The following is a 23862-nucleotide window of genomic DNA, read 5'->3' as shown; positions in this document are numbered from 1 at the left end:
TCTCAAATTTGTCATGTAACTCGCCATGGCCACATTTTGTCGCCAACGGTGACTGTCGCTCATGTCGCCAGAAGACGCTGTGCTCTTGTTGAAAATGAATGGCATCCTGTCGCTTTGTCGCTCAGTGTCGCTTGCAGTATGAACGGAGCTTTAAGTTGTTGTGGGTGGTTTTTAGCATTGCTATGCCCATGCTAGAGTGTTCAAGGTTATTATAAGTCCATTTGGACTTTTTGCATTGTGATATTGTTTTCATGACAATTAAGCACATTTCCCCCTGATTCTCATTACTGTCATCCAATCAAATAATGATACATGAATTAAACAGCAAAGTATTTATACATTATGGTAGTATTTGTTGAACTACCTTTCATTTATGCAGATTTACATGTTTAAAAAAATCTTTTTTTAAATTGCAAATCAATAATTTTTACAGTAATGAGAATAATTAATGAAAATCTAATGAGAAGCAAAATTGAGAAAAATAATAAAAATGCAAGAAATGTTTTTTTTTTTTTTCTCATTAAAGGCTAGCCCCCCCTTAGACTCTGCCATGAATAGAAATATGTATAGCCAGCTAAATCAACCTTAACTATGAAGCCACTACCATTTAAGAGCTCTCCCATGAAGTTGGAATTTTCCTAATCTTAAATACAGTATGAGTTTGACCAAGACGCTATCAGTTCTTATCAATCTGAAACTCGTAGAGTATTTACAGTAATTCTGACATGTACAGCATACACACCTTCAGCAAACGGCAAGTTCATTGTTTAATTCTTTGTGTATACCTGATCCAAGATGGCTGATCTCTTCGCCCTTTGTCTCTGTCGGAGGAGCACCAGGCCAGCGATGATGTCACTCGGCACAATATCCAGATCCCGGAAGAACTCTGCGAACAGGCTGGCCACCTCTGAGTAAGCGTCCTGAGAAACAATATATTCAACTGAGAATATTGGTTGTGTATGTAGGAGACACTCTCATTGTAACTGTCATTTTTGTGTTGTAGTTTGTGCTTGTGTCTTACAGATTGTGTATCTTGTGCTCTAGTGCAGCACATGAAGAACTTGAGTCTCCTGCTCCAGCTGCTGGCTTGACCCTCTTCTAGCCTGTGTCTGTCAGAGAGAGATACCAAACTACAACTCAGAATAAATACCATGATTTTGGAAATGAACACAACAAGCAGGCACGTTATTGCTGATGCCAATATTTCAAAATGTCCAAACATCGGCTGATTTATCGGCCTTTCCAGTACAGGTAGACCGCCATATCAGTTTTACCGATCAATCAGTGCCAATAGTTGCTTTTTGGAACTATCGGTTATCAGCTAAAATCTATGCCGATAGTTGCCTATAGTTTCCTTTTACTCCTCCATAGCATACTGTGGTCAGAGCTGGGGGATTCTACAGTTCTTATACCAGCTCATATCAATGCATATTTGGTTATTTTGATTAGATAATTAAGTGTTCTAAATAAAAGCGAAGGCATGCAAAGAAAAATGTGAGTAAAAAGATAAATGCTCTGTCAGCATATACATTGTGTCTCCAATTTCATATGTTTTAAATAATAATAAACCTTATTCCTCTTTAAACCTGATCTAGTGATTATATATATTTACTGATCAGCCACAACACTAAAACCACCTGCCTACTATTGTGTAGCTCCCCTTCGTGACGCCAAAACAGCACCAACCCGCATCTCAAAATAGCATGATATTCTTCTCGCCACAATTGTACATAGTTGTTATCTGAGTTACCGTAGACTTTGTCAGTTCAAACCAGTCTGGCCATTCTCTGTTGACCTCTCTTATCAATAAGGCATTTCCATCTGCAGAACTGCCGCTCACTGGATGTTTTTTGTTTTTGGCACCATTCGGAGTAAATTCTAGAGACTGTTGTGTGTAAAAATCCCAGGAGATCAGCAGTTACAGAAATACTCAAATCAGCCCATCTGGCACCAATGTCATAGTAATGAAAGACTAAAAACCTGTTCGTTCTCTTTTTTTCAAAAGAGCATTCTAGAAATATATTATATATATATATTATAATATGTAGATTGTATTTAAACATGGTTTAATGTGTTAAACTGAGCTGAGATTACCACAGTATTTTTGGCAGCTGAAAACGTTATTAAATTAGCCCAAATATTTAATAAACGAATACTCAGGGTGCAGGGAAACTTTGTGAATGAAGGATGTTTGAGTTCTGCAGAGTATTTTTATGAGTTCTGTTGGCATATATTCAGAGTGGGCCTTGTTATTGGCCTGTGTCTAAGACAAAAATGGCCAAATATTATCAGATTCATAGGTTTAGCCAATATAGCGGTCTATCCATGGAGCATTTGAACGTTAATGGTAGACCTAAAAATGCTATTCAACTGTTTTGAATACTACCACAAGATACTTACAGACATTACTCTCAAAATGATCGCTGAACACTATACCTGAGAGTGTATGTTGTAAGGTTACGCTGACGGCGGCGTGTTGCTTTCAGCTTCACAAAGGTCCGTCCAGTGGGGTCAAAGGTACACATCATGGTGAAACACACGCTGAAGATGACCAACCAGTTACACGCCACAATTCCTGTAAAACACATTTTTCAGTATTTAATATTTTCAATTTTCTGATTCCATTAGATTCATTGCACTCAAGATGCTTATCGAGAGATAGTTCACCCAAAAATAAAAATTCCAAACCTGTATGACTTGTTTTCCTTCATGCAGACTGTCAGCCTCAGTCCCCATTCACTTTCATTATATATAAAAATGCAGCATCAACATTTCATCTCTTGTGTTCCACAGAAAAAAGGAAGTCATTCAAATTTGGAATGACATGAGGGTGAATGATGACAGAATTGTAATTTTTAGATGAAACAACCATTTAAGCTTGATGCAGTTAAATGTAAAACAAACAGTCTTTTTGTCTGTCGGTGTCTTGAACAGACAGTCGATCACCAGTGGACAAAGTGTGTTATTATGGAATGGGGTCGACAATGACAGACACCAATTCATGTTCAGCACACACAGGAAAACTGCAGTAAGGGTATTGTTGTAAATGCAGAAAGCATGTTATAGCCATTCATGTCCTGATAGCTAAAAATGACTATTGAACTCACAAGAATCTGCTAAGATTAACAAGGGGAGGTTTTATTGGACTCTAATATACTGTAAACATACTACTTCTGTTATATACTATAAGCATGTCTGGAATGCTTTATGCCGTAAGCATATCCCACTGCTTTCTCTTTCAGAAATATGTCAGAACTATCCATTTTATAATATTCGTTATAAATCTTTTTTTTTTTTTTTTTACACATATTTACATAATGTGAAGCTAGTTTTACACTGATGCCAGAGTTATTTGTTACTGCCCATCAAGCTTAAAAAAAAAAATAAAAATAAAAAAAAAAAAATAATAAAAAACTGGCAGCCAAAAGTTTGGAATAATATACAGATTTTGCTGTTTCAGAAGGAAACTGGTACTTTAATTCACCAAAGTGGGATTCAACTGATCACAATGTACAGTCAGGACATTACTGATGTAAAAAAACAGCACCATCACTATTTGAAAAAAGTCATTTTTGATCAAATCTAGACAGGCCCCATTTCCAGCAGCCATCACTCCAATAACTTATCCTTGAGTAATCATGCTAAATTGCTAATATGGTACTAGAAAATCACTTGCCATTATAATCAAACACAGCTGAAAGCTATTTGGTTCATGAAATTAAGCTTAACATTGTCTTTGTGTTTGTTTTTGAGTTGTCACAGTATGGTATAGTAATGGACTGGCATGTCTTAAGGTCAATATCAGGTCAAAAATGGCAAAAAAAGAAACAGCTTTCTCTAGAAACTCTTCAGTCAATCATCGTTTGAGGAATGAAGGCTATACAATGCTTGAAATTGTCAAAATTCTGAAGATTTCATACAACGGTGTACACTACAGTCCTCAAAAACAAAGGACAACACTAAAGAGAAGACTCAGGGATGCAGGTCTTATGGGAAGAATTGCAAAGAAAAAGGCACTTTTGAAACAGAAAAACAAAAAGAAAAGGTTAGAGTGGGCAAAGAAACACAGACATTGGACAACAGATAATTGGAAAAGAGTGTTCTGGATCTTAACCCCATTAAGCTTTTGTGGGATCAGCTAGACTGTAAGGTGCGTGAGAAGTGCCCGACAAGACAGCCACATCTATGGCAAGTGCTACAGGAAGTATGGGGTGAAATGTCACCTGAGTATCTGGACAAACTGTCCGCTAGAATGCCAAGGATCTGCAAAGCTGTCATTGCTGCATGTGGAGGATTTTTTTATGAGAACTCATTGAAGTAGTTTAAGAAGTTCTGCACTTATTTTTTTTCAAATTGTAATAGTAATTTTTCACATATTTAATGTCCTGACTATACATTGTGATCAGTTGAATGCCACTTTGGTGAATAAAAGTACCACTTTCTTTCCATAAGAGCAAAATCTGTACGTTATTCCAAACTTTCGGCTGCCACACACACACACACACACACACACACACACACACACACACACACACACACACACACACACACACACACACACACACACACACATACATACATTCCGGTCCTCAAATCTGATTGGACGCTTCACTGTGTGTATCACTCCGCTTGTGTTCGTACTATTCTAAATTAAAGTGTAAGAGCAGTACAGATGTGTTAAGAGCTATCTGTCTCTTTTCCTTTAATTTTTTGACATTACATATTTTAGCCAGCATGTGGAGGCAAAAGACCATTTTTGTGTGTAATATGAGCCAGATGGTGACGTGAAGTGAGTCAGCGTCACTCAGTGTTTACATAAGACAGCACTCCATGATCGCTCGTATTACTACTACACTACGTAAGCTAGAAAATAGCTTTAAACAACTTTAAACTAACAACTTCAGCATTAAGGCTCATCACAGCTGAGACACAACAGACTGATTAATTACACAAACTCAAAGCGCTTACCTCTTATTGGAATTTCCACATTGGAGAGGACATAATGTACAAAATGGAGGACATTTCGGTTTCTATAGTGAATGACTCTTGCGCACCGGCTACAGCAAAATAGGGAGGAATACCCCTGCTTGAATGGCTGTTTTTCCACAGAGAAAATATAATATATTATCTTCAGAAAGCTGACTAACAGACTACAGCATCATCAACAGGTGATCGCACACGCTCCATATCTCTGTCTCTCTCTCTCTCTCACACACACACACACACACACACACACACACACACACACACACACATACACACACACACACCCTTGTTTCTCCAATAACATGTTAGAAACAGCCCAAGCCATTATATTAGTAGTTCTAAAGTGATGTTTTTGAAAGGCTTGGATACATTATTTGTTTTGAACCAGCAATGGCAGATTCTGATCCATTGCTTAAGTAGTTCTTTAAAATTTAAAATCTTCAGCACTCGGCCTGCGGCCTTGTACCTGTAGCTGGTCAGATGTGGTGTTATGCAACTGCAGGCATACCTTTAAAAAGGGGTTTTCAAACCGGACATCATTTGATATTATTACCATTCATTCGGAAACCATATGATGAATCCTGATTACTTTATTTTATTGACAGCCATATTATAATATAGTAAAAAATACAAATACATCTGCAAATAATTTAATACATTAAAGGAGCAATATGTAACATTGACATCAAGCGTTTAAAATGGGTACTGCAGTCCAAATTCAAAATATTTGAGAGTTGTCTCCCCCGCCTTCTCCTCCCCAGACTCTTAGCTCATGCAGTTTGCCAGGTTGAGGACACGCAACAGGAACAAGCAAACTGACAAACTGGCAAGCGACAAGACTTACACTGTAAGTTGATCAGCTAATGTATAATGTTTGCAATGTTTTTATTGTTTGCAAATTATAAACCAGCTCATGTGGATTTTTTTATAACTCTGACATTGTTAGCTAGATGTATTGCTGGCTTCCATGGCTGCAGCACGGCAGCAGTTGTCTGCTAACTTGTTTCAGATCTGGCAACCTGGGGTGTCGACATACTGTTGGGAAATGGGCAGAGGGTGGGATCACAGGCCAAAACACAAACAGAAATTTCGGCCTGGAACGGACATTTCAAAGTAGAATATACTGGCTGTAGCATTATTATCGGAGAAGCCAGTATTTCAACTTAGCATGTTTCCTAAATCTCTGATAACATAATGATAATTTTATGCTTTAGTACAGTAAATATATTACATATTGCACCTTTAAGGAAAAAATATTTCTTTTTTGTAAGAAGGGTTGTAATTCACTATTCTCTGTTAAGCTGCTTTAAAAAAATAAAATTCTTGTGAAAAGTGCTATACAAATACATTTGATTTGAATTGAAAAATTTTTATAATTGGGTTAATACATCTAACATTTCTCTAACAGAAAGAATATACATAGTCAAATTAAAGATTTTCCAAATAATATTTTAAAAATTTCTTTTGGCTTTAGTACAATGACAATATAAAAGCCAATTATTTATTTTTGCAAACAAGTAGTCTATATAATACCACGTCAATAAAGAGTCCAGATTCCACACAGTACCTCGAAAAAAAGATTGTTGAATTTCCATCAAAAGTAACTATATTCTAATATATGTGATTAAATATTTCTGTCACACTGCCCACCCCTACATGTCATTTATTGTTTGTATCTGTGTCTTACCCAGGGTGAGGTTCTTGGCTGTAATGTCAGAGCAAGGATGGTAATACTGCACCAACCAGGTGATGCCCACCACTGCATACACCAGCTCCACCAGTAGGATGGCTGCAGAGATGAGTAATACAACAAGAGTGTCAGAATTAAGGCCTATTCACAAAGAGCATGAATTGGTATGAAATTATTTTAAAAAAAAATTAAATAATCCCTATTCAATCCTTTTCACATAAGCTTTTGGGTCATTTGTCAATAACAGTATTCCAAACAGTCGTCGAAACAGAGAGCTATAACTACACATTTGGTCAAAATTGAGTTACTGTATGACCTGAAATTGGGTCTCCTAGACTTTGATCCATCATGTAACAGATTTTGCTCAACTATGCTCAGATTTAGAGAAAATAGTGTGAAAATTGCAGTAACTACAAAATCCACACTAAAGCCAATGTTTCAATGTTGCCATAGGTTTGCCTTTGTAAGAAAGGGATGCCTTATTCATAAAAACAGCTGTACTATTATTATTTCTAACAATAAGAGTATACCACTCTTATTTACGATGCTTGCGGATATGAATAATACCTAAAATCATGTGGTTTGTTGAGGTGAGATATTACTTTTCGAAGCTATCAGATTAAAAAAATTTTGCCTGGTGGACAATAAAACAGGTGAAGAAATTCCACAGACTTACATTGAAGGAGAGACCAGAAAATCAGAGACTTGGGGGGTGGGCTCTTTTGACTTAAGCCAGTAAGCAAGTGTGATAACATACCAGTTACATTTTAGTAACAGTTTTATTTCGCATTCGAGCAAGCGAAACCTGCATAATTCGATGAGTTATAGATTTAAAGCAAGTGAATTGCGTCGCTGTTGGTGTGAATAGGTCCTAATCCTGTACAGGTAACCGCATGTATGTTTCAGAGAAAGGACTCCTGCGCAGGTCAATGATTGTCTTTCTTTTTTTCTAGAAAAAACATTCCCTGACTACATATGCAAAGCGATGTACTGCACACTGAAAAAACACAGGTTGTTCGGTTTACTAAATTATATGGGGGGGGGGTCCACGCAATTCCCAATGCGCTCCAAGTCCTCGTGGTGGCGTAGTGACTCGCCTCAATCCGGGTGGCGGAGGACGAATCTCAGTTGCCTCCGCGTCTGAGACTGTCAATCCGAGCATCTTATCACGTGGCTTGTTGAGCGCGTTACCGTGGAGACCTAGCGCGTGTGGAAGCTTCACGCTTTTCTCCGCTACATCCACGCACAACTCACCACGTGCCCCACCGAGAGCGAGAACCACATTATAGCGACCATGAAGAGGTTAATTCAATGTGACTCTACCCACCCTAGCAACTGGGCCAATTGGTTGCTTAGGAAGCCTGACTGGAGTCACTCAACTCCAGTATGCATTCGAACTTGCGACTCCAGGTGTGGTAGTCAGCGTCTTTACTTGCTGAGCTACCCAGGCCCCCCATGCAACACAATTCTTGAACATTTTGTCACAACTTCAATTTCTAAATGGAATTTTACTTACTCCATTTGTGCTGGGACTACATGAATCATTTTTGCAGACATAACTAAAACTGGGCAGGGGATTTGTAGTTCCCAGTACGATTTGCGCTGGATATGATGGGGAGAGTAAACATGTTGTAATTAAATGTTATAAGTATTAAGTTAAGTAATTAAGTATAAAATCACTTTGAGGCTACTTAATTTGAAAATTAAAAAATTACTTTATTCTATTATGGTAAAAATATGTGTACAGTACAGATTACGTTTTCTGAGAAAGATTGAATTAACCAAGAAGAAAAAAAAATATGTTGATGTAACTTAATTGATTCACGTAGGACCAAATTAAATGATTAAATCATGCAAATTCAAAGCATCTTTTTTTCTGTACTGCCATTTTTACTAATGCCTACGGCTCTGTTCCAAAATCTAGTTAGCTGCATTAATGTCCACTACCTACTCATGCAGCTGCCTTTTAAGGCATCATCCTGACTGAAAATGTAATCTTGTAAATGACATACAGTATGTGGAATGCTACATAGGCAGCAACACACGCAAAGTGCACAGGAGACTCGACTCACAATTGATATATAGATTTTTGTGTTAGCATGTTGCTAAGCTAGCAACATGATACTCTGATAAGCATAAAAACACATAGCACACACAAACATTGGGTAAAAAAAAAATCTATTTGTAATTAGATTGAAATCAAAATTAATACTTTTGGTATTGAATTGATTACATTTCTAAAGGGACTTTTCTCTTGCTTCGTCCACCATCTTTTCACATTTTTCTTCACTAAGCTCCTCGCAATGCCTTATGGGCTTGCCTTCTCAGTAAAGGATATCTGTGATGCTGCCTTAGAATTTGACCAAAATTATGTATCTTTGAAGGCAGCAGAATTATGTTGTCTACTGTTTGAACCAGCCTTTGCATCGGGAGTTCACTAATGATGCCTTACAATGCTGTCTAGGTAGGCAGCTCGCTAGATTTTGGAACTGAACCTACGTATGTGATCACATGTACTGAGAAAACTAATGAAAGCTCTTTTGGGGTTGTCTCTGTGGTACATGAACAAGTGTTTGTCTTACCCAGCCGTATATAAAGCACGTACTGCACCGCTTCTCTGGGCTGTGTGTACAGGATGCTGCCTCTCATGCTTAACCACATGATGGCGCTCTCGCAGATCAGGCAGCTGACCAGGATGCCAAGGTAGCCCCGACCGTGATCCACCAGTGTGACTGAGCATGACTGCTCTGAACTGTACGGCAGCCCAAACAGAACCACGGACAGAACCACCAGCCTGCCGAGAGAATACAACCACAACATCACATGAACACTGATGCGGACCTCCAGGGAAGTGCCTACGTACAAGTCAGGATCACAGCGTGATGTGTTTTGGTTCGAATAAAATAACATATTGGGAAATGTCATATTCTTTCTCTCTTTTTTCACTTCTCAACAAACACAGGAAGCTATTTTGTGGTAGCACAGCAAAACAAAGCAAATGATGCACAGTAATTAGGCATGCAACTGATGCTTTATATGTGTATTTTAGCATTCTTGTGCAATTATAGAGAATTATGTTTAAGTTTAACAATGAGTATTGTTTTCAGGTAAGCTCAATCATTATTCTTTAAACACTGCACATAAAGTGCCTAACAACTAAAATGTTCGAAGAACATTAACAATTGCAAGTTGCTATTAATATTAATTAGCATTGACAATAATTCTTTAATTGAAACATCAAAAGTTTTGCACTCATAATATTTTAATTAGAGTTTTGTTACTGTGACTTTTGGTGGCATTCATCTTGTAAATACAATCATTCTGACATGACTGGAAGACTGCATGAAATACCAGAATATAACATCCTTTAACAGAAAAACTCAGTCTAGTGGTTTCTGTGATGTTGATGCAATTCCATGTAATGGGCCTCTTTCATGAAACACAACCAGGAAGAATTTACTTGTAAATCAGTTGTAAACGCATTCTTACGTACTACATAACCGCATTGAACTGAATGTGACAGTTCAAGTAAGAATGGATCTGGGACAAATTCTTTCTGCTTGTGTTTCTTGAACGAAGCCCAACGGTCATTGTAGTAGGCATTCACTTTGCCTAAAAATAAAAATAAATAAATAAATAAAAAAAAATAAAATAAAAAAAAACAGAATTTCATATTGTACTGTAGGTTTTCACAAACAGGGGTTTGCGAGGGAACTGCAAGGGGTTTGTTGGGAAATGCCAATGCTGAATTATATGAAAAACAAAAAAGGTTGGTTAAAATGTAATTATAAAATGAACATGCAAATATTTTAATTTTGGAAAGGTCAACATTACTTAAAATTTGAGGGGGCCTGGGTAGCTCAGCAAGCAAAGACGCTGACTACCACCCCTGGAGTCGTGAGTTCAAATCCAAGGCGTGCTGAGTGACTCCAGCCAGGTCTCCTAAACAACCAAGTTGGCCCAGTTGCTAGGGAGGGTAGAGTCACATGAGGTAACCTCCTCATGGTCACTATAATGTGGTTCTCGCTCTTGGTGGGGCGCGTGGTGTGTCATGCGTGGATGCCACGGAGAATACCGTGAGCCTCCACACGCACTGTCTCTGCGGTAACGCGCTCAACAAGCCATGTGATAAGATGAGCGGATTTACGTCTCGGACGTGGAGGCAACTGAGATTCGCCCTCCACCACCCGGAGTGAGGCGAGTCACTACGCCACCACGAGGACTTGGAGCGCATTGGGAATTGGGCATTCCAAATTGGGGAGAAAAGAGGAGGAAAAAAATAAATAAAAAATAAAAATATGAGTCATTTGGGTTTGGGAACACCAATTGTTCGGGAACCCCTAATGTATTGTATGGAAAAATACATAATATAAATAAATAAGTCTTTCAATAAAGATATGGTGTCGAGGACTGGTTATAACAACTTATTTTCTTACTGGTTTGAATATTTCATTTATGAATAAAAATGTCACATGATAAAATATATTGTATACAACACACACACACACACACACACACACACACACACACACACACACACACACACACACACACACAGAGACTCACCATATGCAGTGTAGTATGAACAGGAAGAAAGCCGGCAACACCAGGTCATCACTGCCTACTGACCAGCGTCGCCGAAACAGAACCATGCCTGGCATCACTGCCCTGAAACACAAACACATAAAAACACACTACATTTATAAGTGCAACTCACATACAGAGCTCTTGCTCACCACTTCTTCATTTCTTCAGAGGACATGAGAGAAAAAAAGAGCAAGAGCAAAGGAGAAACACGAACACAACCACATGAACACTACCACACACACAGACAGACACACAGACACAGAGCATGGAAATGCTATCACAGTAAGACAATCCTTGATTCTTCTTGGCTTTTATTCAAAACAGTACAGCAGAAACATTTCCAGACTGATGTCACAATGAAATCGGAAACAGTAGGTTTACTTTTCTTTAGCTAAAATTGGTCTGTGCTTACCGAAATGCGAAACATTGCCCCCAGTGTGCAAAGCAGTAAGTGTTGTTGGACATATGTGGGCTCCATTTTCTATGTGAAATGTCCACAGAGGGGCGCCAAAAGAGAGTTGTGAAACGAGTTGTTTGCAGCTGTACAGGATGTAAAACGGTGAAGAGGAAAGCGTATTTTATAAACTGTACCCCCCGACCTAAACCCCAAACCTAAACCTAAACATCAGTGGAGTAAAATGTTAATCCAAATCACCAGGGGTGTAAAGTAACAAATTACAAATACTCATGTTACTGTAATTACTAAATACGTAAATACATGTAACTGTAGTTTTCCCCAGTAGTAATTAAGTAGTTTAAAAATGGTATACTTTTACTTGAATACATTTTAAGTGCTGTAACTGTACTTTCACTGCGCTATTTTCCCACCACCTGTGTTCACTACTTCCCTGTCCCAATTTTATTTTTATCCATCAACGTGACTGTCTACAAGAGTCCCGTGACTCCCATCAAATCAAATCACACATAGAAAATTTTAACAGCAGCTATAGATCGGATGCCAACTATTATGGATGTGGACTATGCCTCAAACAGCAGTTCAACACCTGAAAGGGCTTTTCGCAGTGAAAAAGGCCAATTGCTTGATCGTGTCGAAAGTTTAGCTTGCTCAAGCCTGATATCAGCATTAATCCTGCCTCTAATTTTAAAAAACAAAGTAAATTTCATATTTCTGCTTACTAGATTCTGTGTCTATAACGTAGCCTGTAAATTAGCCATCTATCACTGAGATTATTGGGTTGTTGTGAGAGATTAATGCAATGTTATCAATAGGGATGGGTGATAAAACAATCTCGAAAAAAAAAAATGATGTCCTTGATATCGATGATAAAATTGAGTAATTTTCTATACTTAGCCTATGTTCTACATCTAGACCAGGGGTGTTCATTACATCGATCGCGATAGCAAGACAACCACTGGTTGGTTGATCTAGATAAAATATAAAAGATTGACTTTTTTTATTTCCTGGCGTCTGTAGCTACGCGCTTTTTGACTGACTGGCAGCTTATTTGTGCGCTATACATGCGCTTGTGCTCAGAGTGTTAATGCGGGTACGTGCCTAAACGATCAAATACACTTCATAATTCCGCCAATGCCCATCTTGGTGAGGCATTAATGTAAACACAGTCGGTTATGTCTAAAGTGAACGTAAACAGAGGGACAAAAAAGCATATTTGTATCAATGTCGGACTTGAAGGGTAACCGAAAAGACCATTGTCTAATATGTCATTAACAGGCTATTAATCAAACAACAATAACAAGAAAACCCCTCACTGCTTTTGCCTGAATAACTTTAGTAGCTTTAAAAGTATTAATTTAATATAATAAAACAGTGACATTTTTAATATTAATAATATTTTTTCATATTATTGTTAGTTTTTTGTTTTTTATAATACCGACCCCTGATGTAGAGATTGTGTTGTATAATAAATTACCAGGAAAGTAGAGATGATAAAATATTTTAGAATTATGCTTAGCCTTTATCGAGTTTTTTCTATTGCCTGATAGAAAAGTATCAACTTTTATAGAGCAATACTTCAGGCAAAATAGTCCTAATCAATCAATCACAAATACACTTCAGAAAATTGTGCATCATGCATTAGAATGAGAACACAACTATTTCTGGGCTTAAGATACAAGAACTAAATCAATGTGGAACACTGTATCTCAAAAGGAGTTCAATGTGGCCCCCCACGTACAGTGCTATTTAAAAGAATAGTTCACCCAAAAATGAAAATTCTCTCATCATTTACTCGCCCTCATTTCATCCCATGTATGACTTTCTTTCTTCTGCAGAACACAAATGAAGATTTTCAGATGAATATTTCAGCTCTGTAGGTCCATACAATGCAGGTGAATGGGTGCCAAAATGCTGACACTCCAAAAAGCACATAAAGGAAGCATAAAGGTAATCCATACAACTCCAGTGGTTAAATCCATGACTTCAGAAGTAATTCAGAAGTGGAGATTGACTGGACAGAGAGGAGAATTTATAGTAAAAATTGACTTATTGATCCGAGCCGAGATATTCTTCTAAAAATCTTCATTTGTGTTCTGCTGAAGAAAGAAAGTCATACACATCTGTGATGGCATAAAGGGGAGTAAATTTGGGCGAATTATTCCTTTAAAGCCCGATGTGGCCCCTGTACCAAACAACTTTTCCCACCCCTGCTCTACCTCCTCTATTGTGCGGGACATGACGCGCCAAGTAACCCTGCTTCTTTTAGCATTTTTTGCATTCCTTGCATTGTTTTGAACATGTTTTAGGCACAAAAATAACTCGCTCTGTCGGCATTAAGGGCATTAGACCCTACACATAAATTGATTTTAATGTAATTGTTTCATACATGATGATTTAAAATGGTGATCGGTGTATTGAAAATAACCTTTTCATCTTTTAATTTCTCTAATCATGTTGCCCTTTTATTTTTTGGGAATCAGATTCATTTAGTGTTTTTTTGTAGATAAGTGATGCATTTTAAAAGTTGCCAGTCAAAAATACCTATAAAATACATTTCCATAACCAGCCATAGAAGGGAATGTAAATTACGGTATGTGTGCTACATTTTTAAATTGCAGCATACAGTGTTTATTATAACGGTGCTAGCTTTCGCAGCTCAGTACTCAATACTCACTACTCAAGAGTACTTTTAAATGAGTTACTCTTTTACTCTTACTCGAGTAGTTTTTTGGACTGGTTCTTTTAATCACTCTAAATTGTTTGGGAAGTAACAGTACTTTTACTTGAGTATGATTTTTCAATACTCTTTCCACCCCTGCAAATCACGCTCATCACCGATTAAGCGGATGCAATTACTTCATGCTTTCGACATGGAACGCGAATGGGTCTCCTACGCTGCTGACGCAACATGCTTCCGGTCACGCTACAAGGGAAGGTAGACAAGCTTGAGCCGGTACAAAAATGTCTGATAGGAGATGCCGCTTGTCAGCAAGTCAGCATAATGTGGCCAATTCTAGGGTACAAATATCTCAGAAACAACATGCCGACTTCCTGTGTGATCATGTTGGCTATTCCAAACTCCACAACATTAACATTACTGTAATATATGACCGAAGTTAATTTATCAATTGCAGCTCTAAAACCTAATTCTCCATTCCGCATATTTGAACTGGCACACTACGTTCGGTTAAGGCACACGAGAACCTATAGTGTCTTGGACCAGTGGTGACTATTTTTTATCTGTAGCTGAAAGATTTCAGAGCTTTGACCGAGTGGAAAACTGTCAGTAAATTACATCGTACATTTCAATCTGTTCCTCACACAAAGCTATCATATGGCTTCATAAGACTTGGAATATGCCACAAGCTAGACAGCTGTAGTCAATTTTAACTGTTGTTGTGCGGAAAAGAGCTGCATGAAGATTCTTCGAAATCTCTAGTTTTGTGCTCCATGGAAAACACAATAACATACACGTTTGGAACGACATGAGTACATTAAAAGTTAAAAATGACAATTATATTTTTTGGGTGAACTGTTCCTTAAATTAATATTTTCCATAATCATGCATCAGAGACTCAAAATGCACCTAATATTTTAGTTAAAAAATGAATATGTCACACAAGGGGGAAAAGACAAATCAGCTAGCGAGAGAATGTGAGAAAGAGAGGAGTGAAAGAAATTATGAAAGAGAAAAGGAAAGGCGAAGAGGAAGAGAAAGTGAGCCAAGAGAATGTCGATGTAAAATAAATACCAGCGAAGAGCAATGGGAGTGAGAGTTTACACATGGTATCTTAAGGCATACTTTCCAACTACATTTTAACAAAAGAAAAGAGTGGTGTGTTGCAATGCAGTTGCTTTGGTGTCCTGGGCGAAGTCAAAAGACCACTGCACATACTGTACACACTGCAAAGTTTTGGGACTGTGACAGCCATTTTTAATTGTAGGAGTGAATTCCCTGAATTATCATTCTGTGTGTTTAAAGTATAAGAGTCACTCCACAATTATTGATGTAATTAAAACTATAAGTGTTTTGTGCAGTAAACAAGAAACATAAAATACTATGCAAAAGTTTTAGGCACTTGAGAAAAATGTTGCATAGTGAGGATTTCTTCAAAAATAATGACAAATAGTTTTCATTTTTCAATTAACATCATCCAAAGTCTAGTAAACATAAAAACAAAAAACTAAAATCAATATTCAGTGTGACCACCTTTGCCTTTGAAACTGCACCAATTCTCCTAGGTACACCTTTCTTGGTTGTTGGCAGATAGGATGTTCCAAGCTTCTTGGAGATTTCACCACAGTTCTTCTATCTATTTCGGCTTTCTCAATTGCTTCTGTCTCTTTATGTAATCTCAGACTGACACGATGTTCAGTGGGGGTCTCTGTGGGGGCCATGACATCTGTTGCAGAAAAGTACACCCTCCTTGAATTCTATGGTTTTACATATCAGGACATAATAAAAATCATCTGGTCCTTAGCAGGTCTTAAAATTAGGTAAATACAACTTCAGATTAACAACAACACATGACATATTACACCGTGTCATGATTTATTTACCAAAAATAAAGCCTTAAGAGGCTAAATAGAAGCCAGGTGCTGCTTATCAAATGCCCTTGATTAACTGATCATCAGCAAGTGTGACCACCTCTATAAAAGCTGAAGTTTTAGCAGTTTGCTGGTCTGGAGCATTCAGGTGTGTGTTAACACAATGCCAAGGAGGAAAGACATCAGCAATGATCTTAGAGAAGCTATTGTTGCTGCCCATCAATCTGGGAAGGGTTATAAAGGCCATTTCCAAACAATTTAAAGTCCATCTTTCTACAGTGAGAAAGATTATTCACAAGTGGAAAACATTCAAGACAGTTGCCAATCTTCCCAGGATTGGACGTTCCAGCAAATTCACCCCAAGGTCAGACCATGCAATGCTCAGAGAAATTGCAAAAAACCCAAGAGTTAAATCTCAGACTCTACAGGCCTCAGTCAGCATGTTAAATGTTAAAGTTAATGACAGTACAATTAGAGAAAGACTGAACAAGTATGGTTTGTTTGGAAGGGTTGCAGGAGAAATCCTCTTCTCTCTATAAAAGAACATGGCAGCACGGCTTAGGTTTGCAAAGTTGCATCTGAACAAACCACAAGACTTCTGGAACAATGTCCTTTGGACAGTCGGGACCAAAGTGGAGATGTTTGGCCATAATGCACAGCGCCACGTCTGGCGAAAACCAAACGCAGTATATCAGCACAGACACCTCATACCAACTGTCAAGCACGGTGGTGGAGGGGTGATGATTTGGGCTTGTTTTGTAGCCACAGGACCTGGGCACATTGCAGTCATTGAGTCGACCATGAACTCCTCTGTATGCCAAAGTATTTTAGAGTCAAATGCGAGGCCATCTGTCTGACAGCTAAAGCTTGGCCGAAATTGGGTCATGCAACAGGACAATGATCCCAATCAAATCAGCAAATTTACAACAGAATGGCTGAAAAAGAAAAGAATCAAGGTGTTGCAATGGCCCAGTCAAAGTCCAGACCTCAACCCGATTGAAATGCTGTGGTGGGATCTTAAGAGAGCTGTGCATAAACAAATGCCCGCAAACCTCAATGAACTGAAGCAACGTTGTAAAGTAGAGTATGCCAAAATTCCTCCACAACGATGTGAGAGACTGATTAAGTCATACAGAAAACGATTACTTTAAGTTATTGCTGCTAAAGGTCATTCTACAATCTATTGAGTCATAAGGTATACTTAGTTTTTCACACATGGCTTCTCCATTTTGGCTTTATTTTTGTTAAATAAATCATGACATGGTGTAATATGTCATGTGTTGTTGTTCATCTGAGGTTGTATTTACCTAATTTTAAGACCTGCTAAGGTTTTTATTATGTCCTGATACGTAAAACCATAGAATTCAAGGAGGGTGTACTTTTTTTTCCCCCATGACTGTACCTGTTCTTCTATTCTATTTGCAGAAGGAATGTTAGGGAGTCTAAAATGTATATTACCTATTGACACACTACAGCTGAAGATATAAATAACCATCTTATGTGCCAAATACTTTTGCACAGTACAGTAGAAGCGGCCAGTTTAACCTGTTACGTGTGAGCTATTTCTATCAAAAAAAAAATGTTTGCGTTTGCTTTAGGCCAGTGATTCTCAACCAGAGGTGCGGTGCCCCTTAGGGGGCCTCAGCAAACATACAAGGGGGCCTCAATATGACAAAAAAAAGAAAAAAAAAAAATCACTTAAGTTATATTCAAATATTCATTCAAATATTTAACTTAATTCAAAAGGCTAACATATTGGCATACAGTTGTGCTCAAATTTGCATACCCTGGCAGAAATTGTGAAATTTTGGCATTGATTTTGAAAATATGACTGATCATGTAAAAAAAGATACTGTTCAAATCACTTAAGAAGTGGAAGATTCGGGGATCTCTTGATACCAAGCCAAGATCAGGTAGACCAAGAAAGATTTCAGCCACAACTGCCAGAAGAATTGTTCAGGATACAAAGAAAAACCCACAGGTAACCTCAAGAGAAATACAGGCTGCTCTGGAAAAAGACAGTGTGGTTGTTTCAAGGAGCACAATACGACGATACAAAAATGAGCTGCATGGTCGAGTTGCCAGAAAGTAGCCTTTACTGTGCCAATGCCACAAAAAAGCCCGGTTACAATATGCCCGACAACACCTTGACACGCCTCACAGCTTCTGGCACACTGTAATTTGGAGTGACGAGACCAAAATAGAGCTTTATGGTCACAACCATAAGCGCTAGGTTTGGAGAGGGGTTAACAAGGCCTATAGTGAAAAGAATACCATCCCCACTGTGAAGCATGGTGGTGGCTCACTGATGTTTTGGGGGTGTGTGAGCTCTAAAGGCATGAGGAATCTTGTGAAAATTGATGGCATGATGAATGCAGCATGTTATCAGAAAATACTGGCAGACAATTTGCATTCTTCTGCACGAAAGCTGCGCATGGGACGCTCTTGGACTTTCCAGCATGACAATGACCCTAAGCACAAGGCCAAGTTGACCCTCCAGTGGTTACAGCAGAAAAAGGTGAATCCCATTAGAAATAAAAAATGTGTTTTGCCTGCTCACTCATGTTTTCTTTAAAAATGGTACATATGTTACCAATTCTCCAAGGGTATGCAAACTTTTGAGCACAACTGTATATAGGCATATAACATATAAACTGACATTTACTATAACTTCTGGAATCACTAAATTAATTGTGATAAATTATTTTAATTGAAGCTACTAGTTTCAGGGGGGACGGGGCCTTCAAATATTTAGTAGGACAACAGGAGGCCTTGGGGTCAAAAAGGTTAAGAGAGAACCACTGCTTTGGAACACAGGTGAAATTAACAAAACTATGCAAGGTAAAATACATATTAATACTTTATTTTAAAGGACTTTTTTGTTTATATTTGTATGAGATATACATCTTTTGGTTGTCAGTGAACATGGGCTACAGATGGTTTCCATGGAAACAACTTCCAGTCCAGAGAGCATAACGTTCCGACCCAGAAAACTTTCATGGTCTGGCAAGATTGCTCTAATTACAACAGAAATCATAAATCAATAGATTTAAATGGAAAACATGGCCAACAGGTAGTTTCAGAGTACACAATATGATGGCTTTGTTTGACTGTGTTTTGGAGACAAATCTAGATGGCCGATGCATGATAATACAGGATGTGATGACCACATGTTTTGTTGTTCTTTTTATGGATTGGGGTGAATATGCCCTGGCAATACACTTCCCCTGTTATGCGTGTATTTTTGCGGGTTGTGTGGAGCATTGGTTAAAGTCAACGTGAAATCAAAATTGACCTGATTTACTTTCTTCACACATGTTCCTGGTAGAATTGTGCATGATTAGTGCATATTATCTAAAGAAAAAGTTTGTCTTTGTAATCCTTCATCAAAATGTAAAAACTTGCTCTGCCTTTGAAATGACTTTCCTTATACAGCCAGACTAGACTGTGCGAGCAATTGGGTAAATGTTAACCAATGTCAAATATCTACAGTTGTGCTCAAAAATTTGCATATCCTGGCAGAAATTGTGAAATTTTGGCATTGATTTTGAAAATATGACTGATCATGCAAAAAAACTCTTATTTAAGGATAGTGATCATATGAAGCCATTTATTATCACATAGTTGTTTGGCTCCTTTTTAAATCATAATGGTAATAGAAATCACCCAAATGGCCCTGATCAAAAGTTTACATACCATTCAATGTTTGGCCTTGCTACAGACACACAAGGTGACACACACTGGTTTAAATGGCAATTAAAAGGTTAATTTTCCACACCTGTGGCTTTTAAAATTGCAATTAGTGTCTGTGTATAAATAGCCAATGAGTTTGTTAGCTCTCACGTGGGTGCACTGAGCAGGCTAAATACTGAGCCATGGGGAGCAGAAAAGAACTGTCAAAAGACCTGCGTAACAAGGTAATGGAACTTTATAAAGATGGAAAAGGATATAAAAAGATATCCAAAGCCTTGAAAATGCTAGTCAGTACTGTTCAATCACTTATTAAGAAGTGGAAAATTCGGGGATCTCTTGATACCAAGCCAAGGTCAGGTAGACCAAGAAAGATTTCAGCCACAACTGCCAGAAGAATTGTTCAGGATACAAAGAAAAACCCACAGGTAACCTCAGGAGAAATACAGGCTGCTCTGGAAAAAGACGGTGTGGTTGTTTCAAGGAGCACAATACGACGATACTTGAACAAAAATGAGCTGTAAGGTCGAGTTGCCAGAAAGAAGCCTTTACTGCACCAATGCCACAAAAAAAGCCCGGTTACAATATGCCCGACAACACCTTGACATGCCTCACAGCTTCTGGCACACTGTAATTTGGAGTGATGAGACCAAAATAGAGCTTTATGGTCACAACCTTAAGCACTATGTTTGGAGAGGGGTCAACAAGGCCTATAGTGAAAAGAATACCATCCCCACTGTGAAGGATGGTGGTGGCTCACTGATGTTTTGGGGGAGTGTGAATTCAGGTAATCTTGTGAAAACTGATGGTAAGATGAATGCAGCATGTTATCAGAAAATACTGGCAGACAATTTGCATTCTTCTGCACGAAAGCTGAGCGTGGGATGCTCTTGGACTTTCCAGCATGACAATGACCCTAAGCATAAGGCCAAGTTGACCCTCCAGTGGTTACAGCAGAAAAAGGTGAAGGTTCTGGAGTGGCCATCACAGTCTCCTGACCTTAATATCATCGAGCAACTCTGGGGAGATCTCAAACGTGCGGTTTATGCAAGACAACCAAAGACTTTGCATGACTTGGAGGAATTTTGCCAAGACGATTGGGCAGCTATACCACCTGCAAGAATTTGGGGCCTCATAGACAACTATTACAAAAGACTGCACGCTGTCATTGATGCTAAAGGGGGCAATACACCGTATTAAGAACTAAGGGTATGCAGACTTTTGAACAGGGGTAATTTCATTTTTCTTCTTTGTATGCCATGTTTTGTATTATAATTGTGCCATTCTGTTATGACCTACAGTTGAATATGAATCCCATAAGAAATAAAAGAAATGTGTTTTGCCTGCTCACTCATGTTTTCTTTAAAAATGGTACATATGTTACCAATTCTTAAAGGGTATGCAAACTTTTGAGCAGAACTGTATTTAGCAAATAATTTTAGGCTACTCTTGTAGGTAATGTGCCTTTCTAAAATCTTGCCCATAGTTAAGGCAGTAATGTATTTGCCAGTTAATGTAAAAAGGATTTGGCGATAATGACAAATAACGATCAGCATAGTCTTCGAGCACTGAACACGTGCAGCACGATTTTTCTAGCGCACACTCAGAATGCGCAGTATGCGCATGCACCTGCAATAATTTGTGGGTCCACAAGGTGGAAACACTCACCAATGGGCTGTTGCTGTCAGGAAGCGTGTGTGAAGAGATCAGAAGATACCTGCATTTGTATAACTTGAGTCTGAAGCAATATAAATACACCTTTATGGGTCTGAACTCCTCAAGAGAAATAGCCTAGTATCTAATGGAAGTCGTAGCGTGTATGTGCCAACCACCTGTGTATGTATGCACAGTCAAATGAAGTATACTTTCAAAGGTTCAACTGAATGGAGATACTTTAGTTAGTTTAACAGCGTTAGCTTCAAAACCGAAGTATACTATAGGCTTTAGGGCAGAGGTGCCCAAACGTTTTCCTGCGAAGGGCGAAAAATCTAACTTGATTGAGGGCTGTAAATGAAAGTAAATGTTGCATTATAACAAACATTTTCTGGTAACCTTATGACTCTGTCATCCTTTTATGTCAAATACCTTAAACAATTGATTCAATTTTTAAATGGCATGTTTCAATACTTACAAAGTTGCATGATCTCTACATTGCATAATGTGCATTGTTATTGAATATATATAAAAATTAGCACCTCCTTCATGCCAACTGAATAAAACAATGCAAAAATAAACATTTAACAATGAACATAAGAGATACAATTCATACACCAAAAGTGGTTAATATTCTGTAAAATTATTACTGTATCATTAATAACGTTTTATTGAACATCAAAGGCAATTTAACATCCAAATACACACACACACACACACACACACACACACACACACACACACACACACAGGTGCATCTCAGGAGCAAATTAGAATATCTAGAGAAGTAAATTTTTTTCTGTAATTTAATACAAAAACTTCCATATATTCTAGATTCATTACACAAAGTGAAATATTTCAAGCCTTTTTTTGTTTTTATCTTGATGATTACAGCTTACAGCTCATGGAAATCAAAAATCCAGTATCTCAAATATTAGAATAAAGAATTTATAATACAGAAATGTCGACCTTCTGAAAAGTGTTAATTTATACACTCAATACTTGGTCGGGGCTCCTTTTGCACGAATTACTGCATCAATGCGGCGTGGAGGCAATTAGCCTGTGGCACTGCTGAGGTGTTATGGAAGCCCAGTTTGCTTTGATAACTGCCTTCAGCTCGTCTGTATTGTTGGGTCTGGTGTCTCATTTTCCGCTTGAAAATACCCCATAGATTCTCTATGGGGTTCAGGTCAGGCGAGTTGGCTGGCCAGTCAAGCACAGTAATACCATGGTCAGCAAACCACTTACTAGTAGTTTTGGCACTGTGGGCAGGTGCCAAGTCCTGCTGGAAAAGGAAATCAGCGTCTCCATAAAGCTTGTCAGCAAATGGAAGTATGAAGTGCTCTAAAATCTCCTGGTAGATGGCTGCATTCACTCTCGACTTGAGAAAACACAGTGGTCCAACACCAGCAGATGACATGGCACCCCAAATCATCACTGACTGTGGAAACTTCACACTGGACTTCAAGCAACTTGGATTCTGTGCCTCTCCACTCTTCCTCCAGACTCTGGAACCTTGATTTCCAAATCAAATGCAAAATTTACTTTCATCTGAAAAGAGGACTTTGGACCACTGAGCAATAACTATTTGCAGTAATTCGTGCAAAAAGAGCCCCGACCAAGTATTGAGTGCATAAATTAACACACTTTTCAGAAGGTCAACATTTCTGTATTATAAACTCTTTATTCCAATACTTTGAGGTACTGGATTTTTGATTTCCATGAGCTATAAGCCGTAATCATCAAGATTACAACAAAAACAAATATTTAAAATGTCACTATGTGTAATGAATCTAGAATATATGAAAGACCCACTTTTTGAATTAATTTACAGAAAAAAAAAATTACACTTTTCCATGATATCCAAAAAAAATTTAAGATGCACTTGTGTAGCACACACACACGTGGCCAAAAGTTCAGAATAATGTGCAGATTTAGCTGTTTCAGAAGAAAATTGGTACTTAAATTCACCAAAGTGGCATTCAATTGATCACAAAGTATAGTCAGGACATTACTGATGTAAAAAAACAGCACCATCACTATTTGAAAAAAGTCATTTTTGATCAAATCTAGACAGGCCCCATTTCAAGCAGCCATCACTCCAACACCTTATCCTTGAGTAATCATGCTAAATCGCTAATTTGGTACTAGAAAATCACTTGCCATTATATCAAATACTGTTGAAAGCTATTTGGTTTGTTAAATGAAGCTTATCATTGTCTTTGTGTTTGTTTTTGAGTTGCCACAGTATGCAATAGACTGGCATGTCTTAAGGTCAATATCAGGTCAA

General features: G+C 38.1%; 1 protein-coding gene across 2 annotated transcripts in view; it reads right to left on the bottom strand.

The window, feature by feature from the left end:
- The window catches only part of LOC127445501 (diacylglycerol lipase-alpha-like), a 92628-nt gene that overhangs the window by 29752 nt on the left and 39014 nt on the right, over positions 1-23862 (bottom strand). For both annotated transcript variants that reach the window (XM_051705633.1, XM_051705642.1), the window contains exons 2-7: positions 11243-11344; positions 9259-9470; positions 6674-6775; positions 2437-2575; positions 1022-1109; positions 786-920 (exon numbers count right to left, since the gene is read on the bottom strand). In XM_051705633.1, coding sequence (XP_051561593.1) covers positions 786-920; positions 1022-1109; positions 2437-2575; positions 6674-6775; positions 9259-9470; positions 11243-11337 — 771 coding nt within the window. In that variant the 5' untranslated portion in view covers positions 11338-11344. The remainder of the gene's footprint in view (positions 1-785; positions 921-1021; positions 1110-2436; positions 2576-6673; positions 6776-9258; positions 9471-11242; positions 11345-23862) is intronic.

This window comes from Myxocyprinus asiaticus, chromosome 1, assembly GCF_019703515.2.
Source record: "Myxocyprinus asiaticus isolate MX2 ecotype Aquarium Trade chromosome 1, UBuf_Myxa_2, whole genome shotgun sequence".
In the NCBI taxonomy this organism is placed as follows: Eukaryota; Metazoa; Chordata; class Actinopteri; order Cypriniformes; family Catostomidae; genus Myxocyprinus; species Myxocyprinus asiaticus.
Note: the sequence above shows the minus strand (reverse complement) of the source record. Positions and strands in the feature narration are given on the sequence as shown.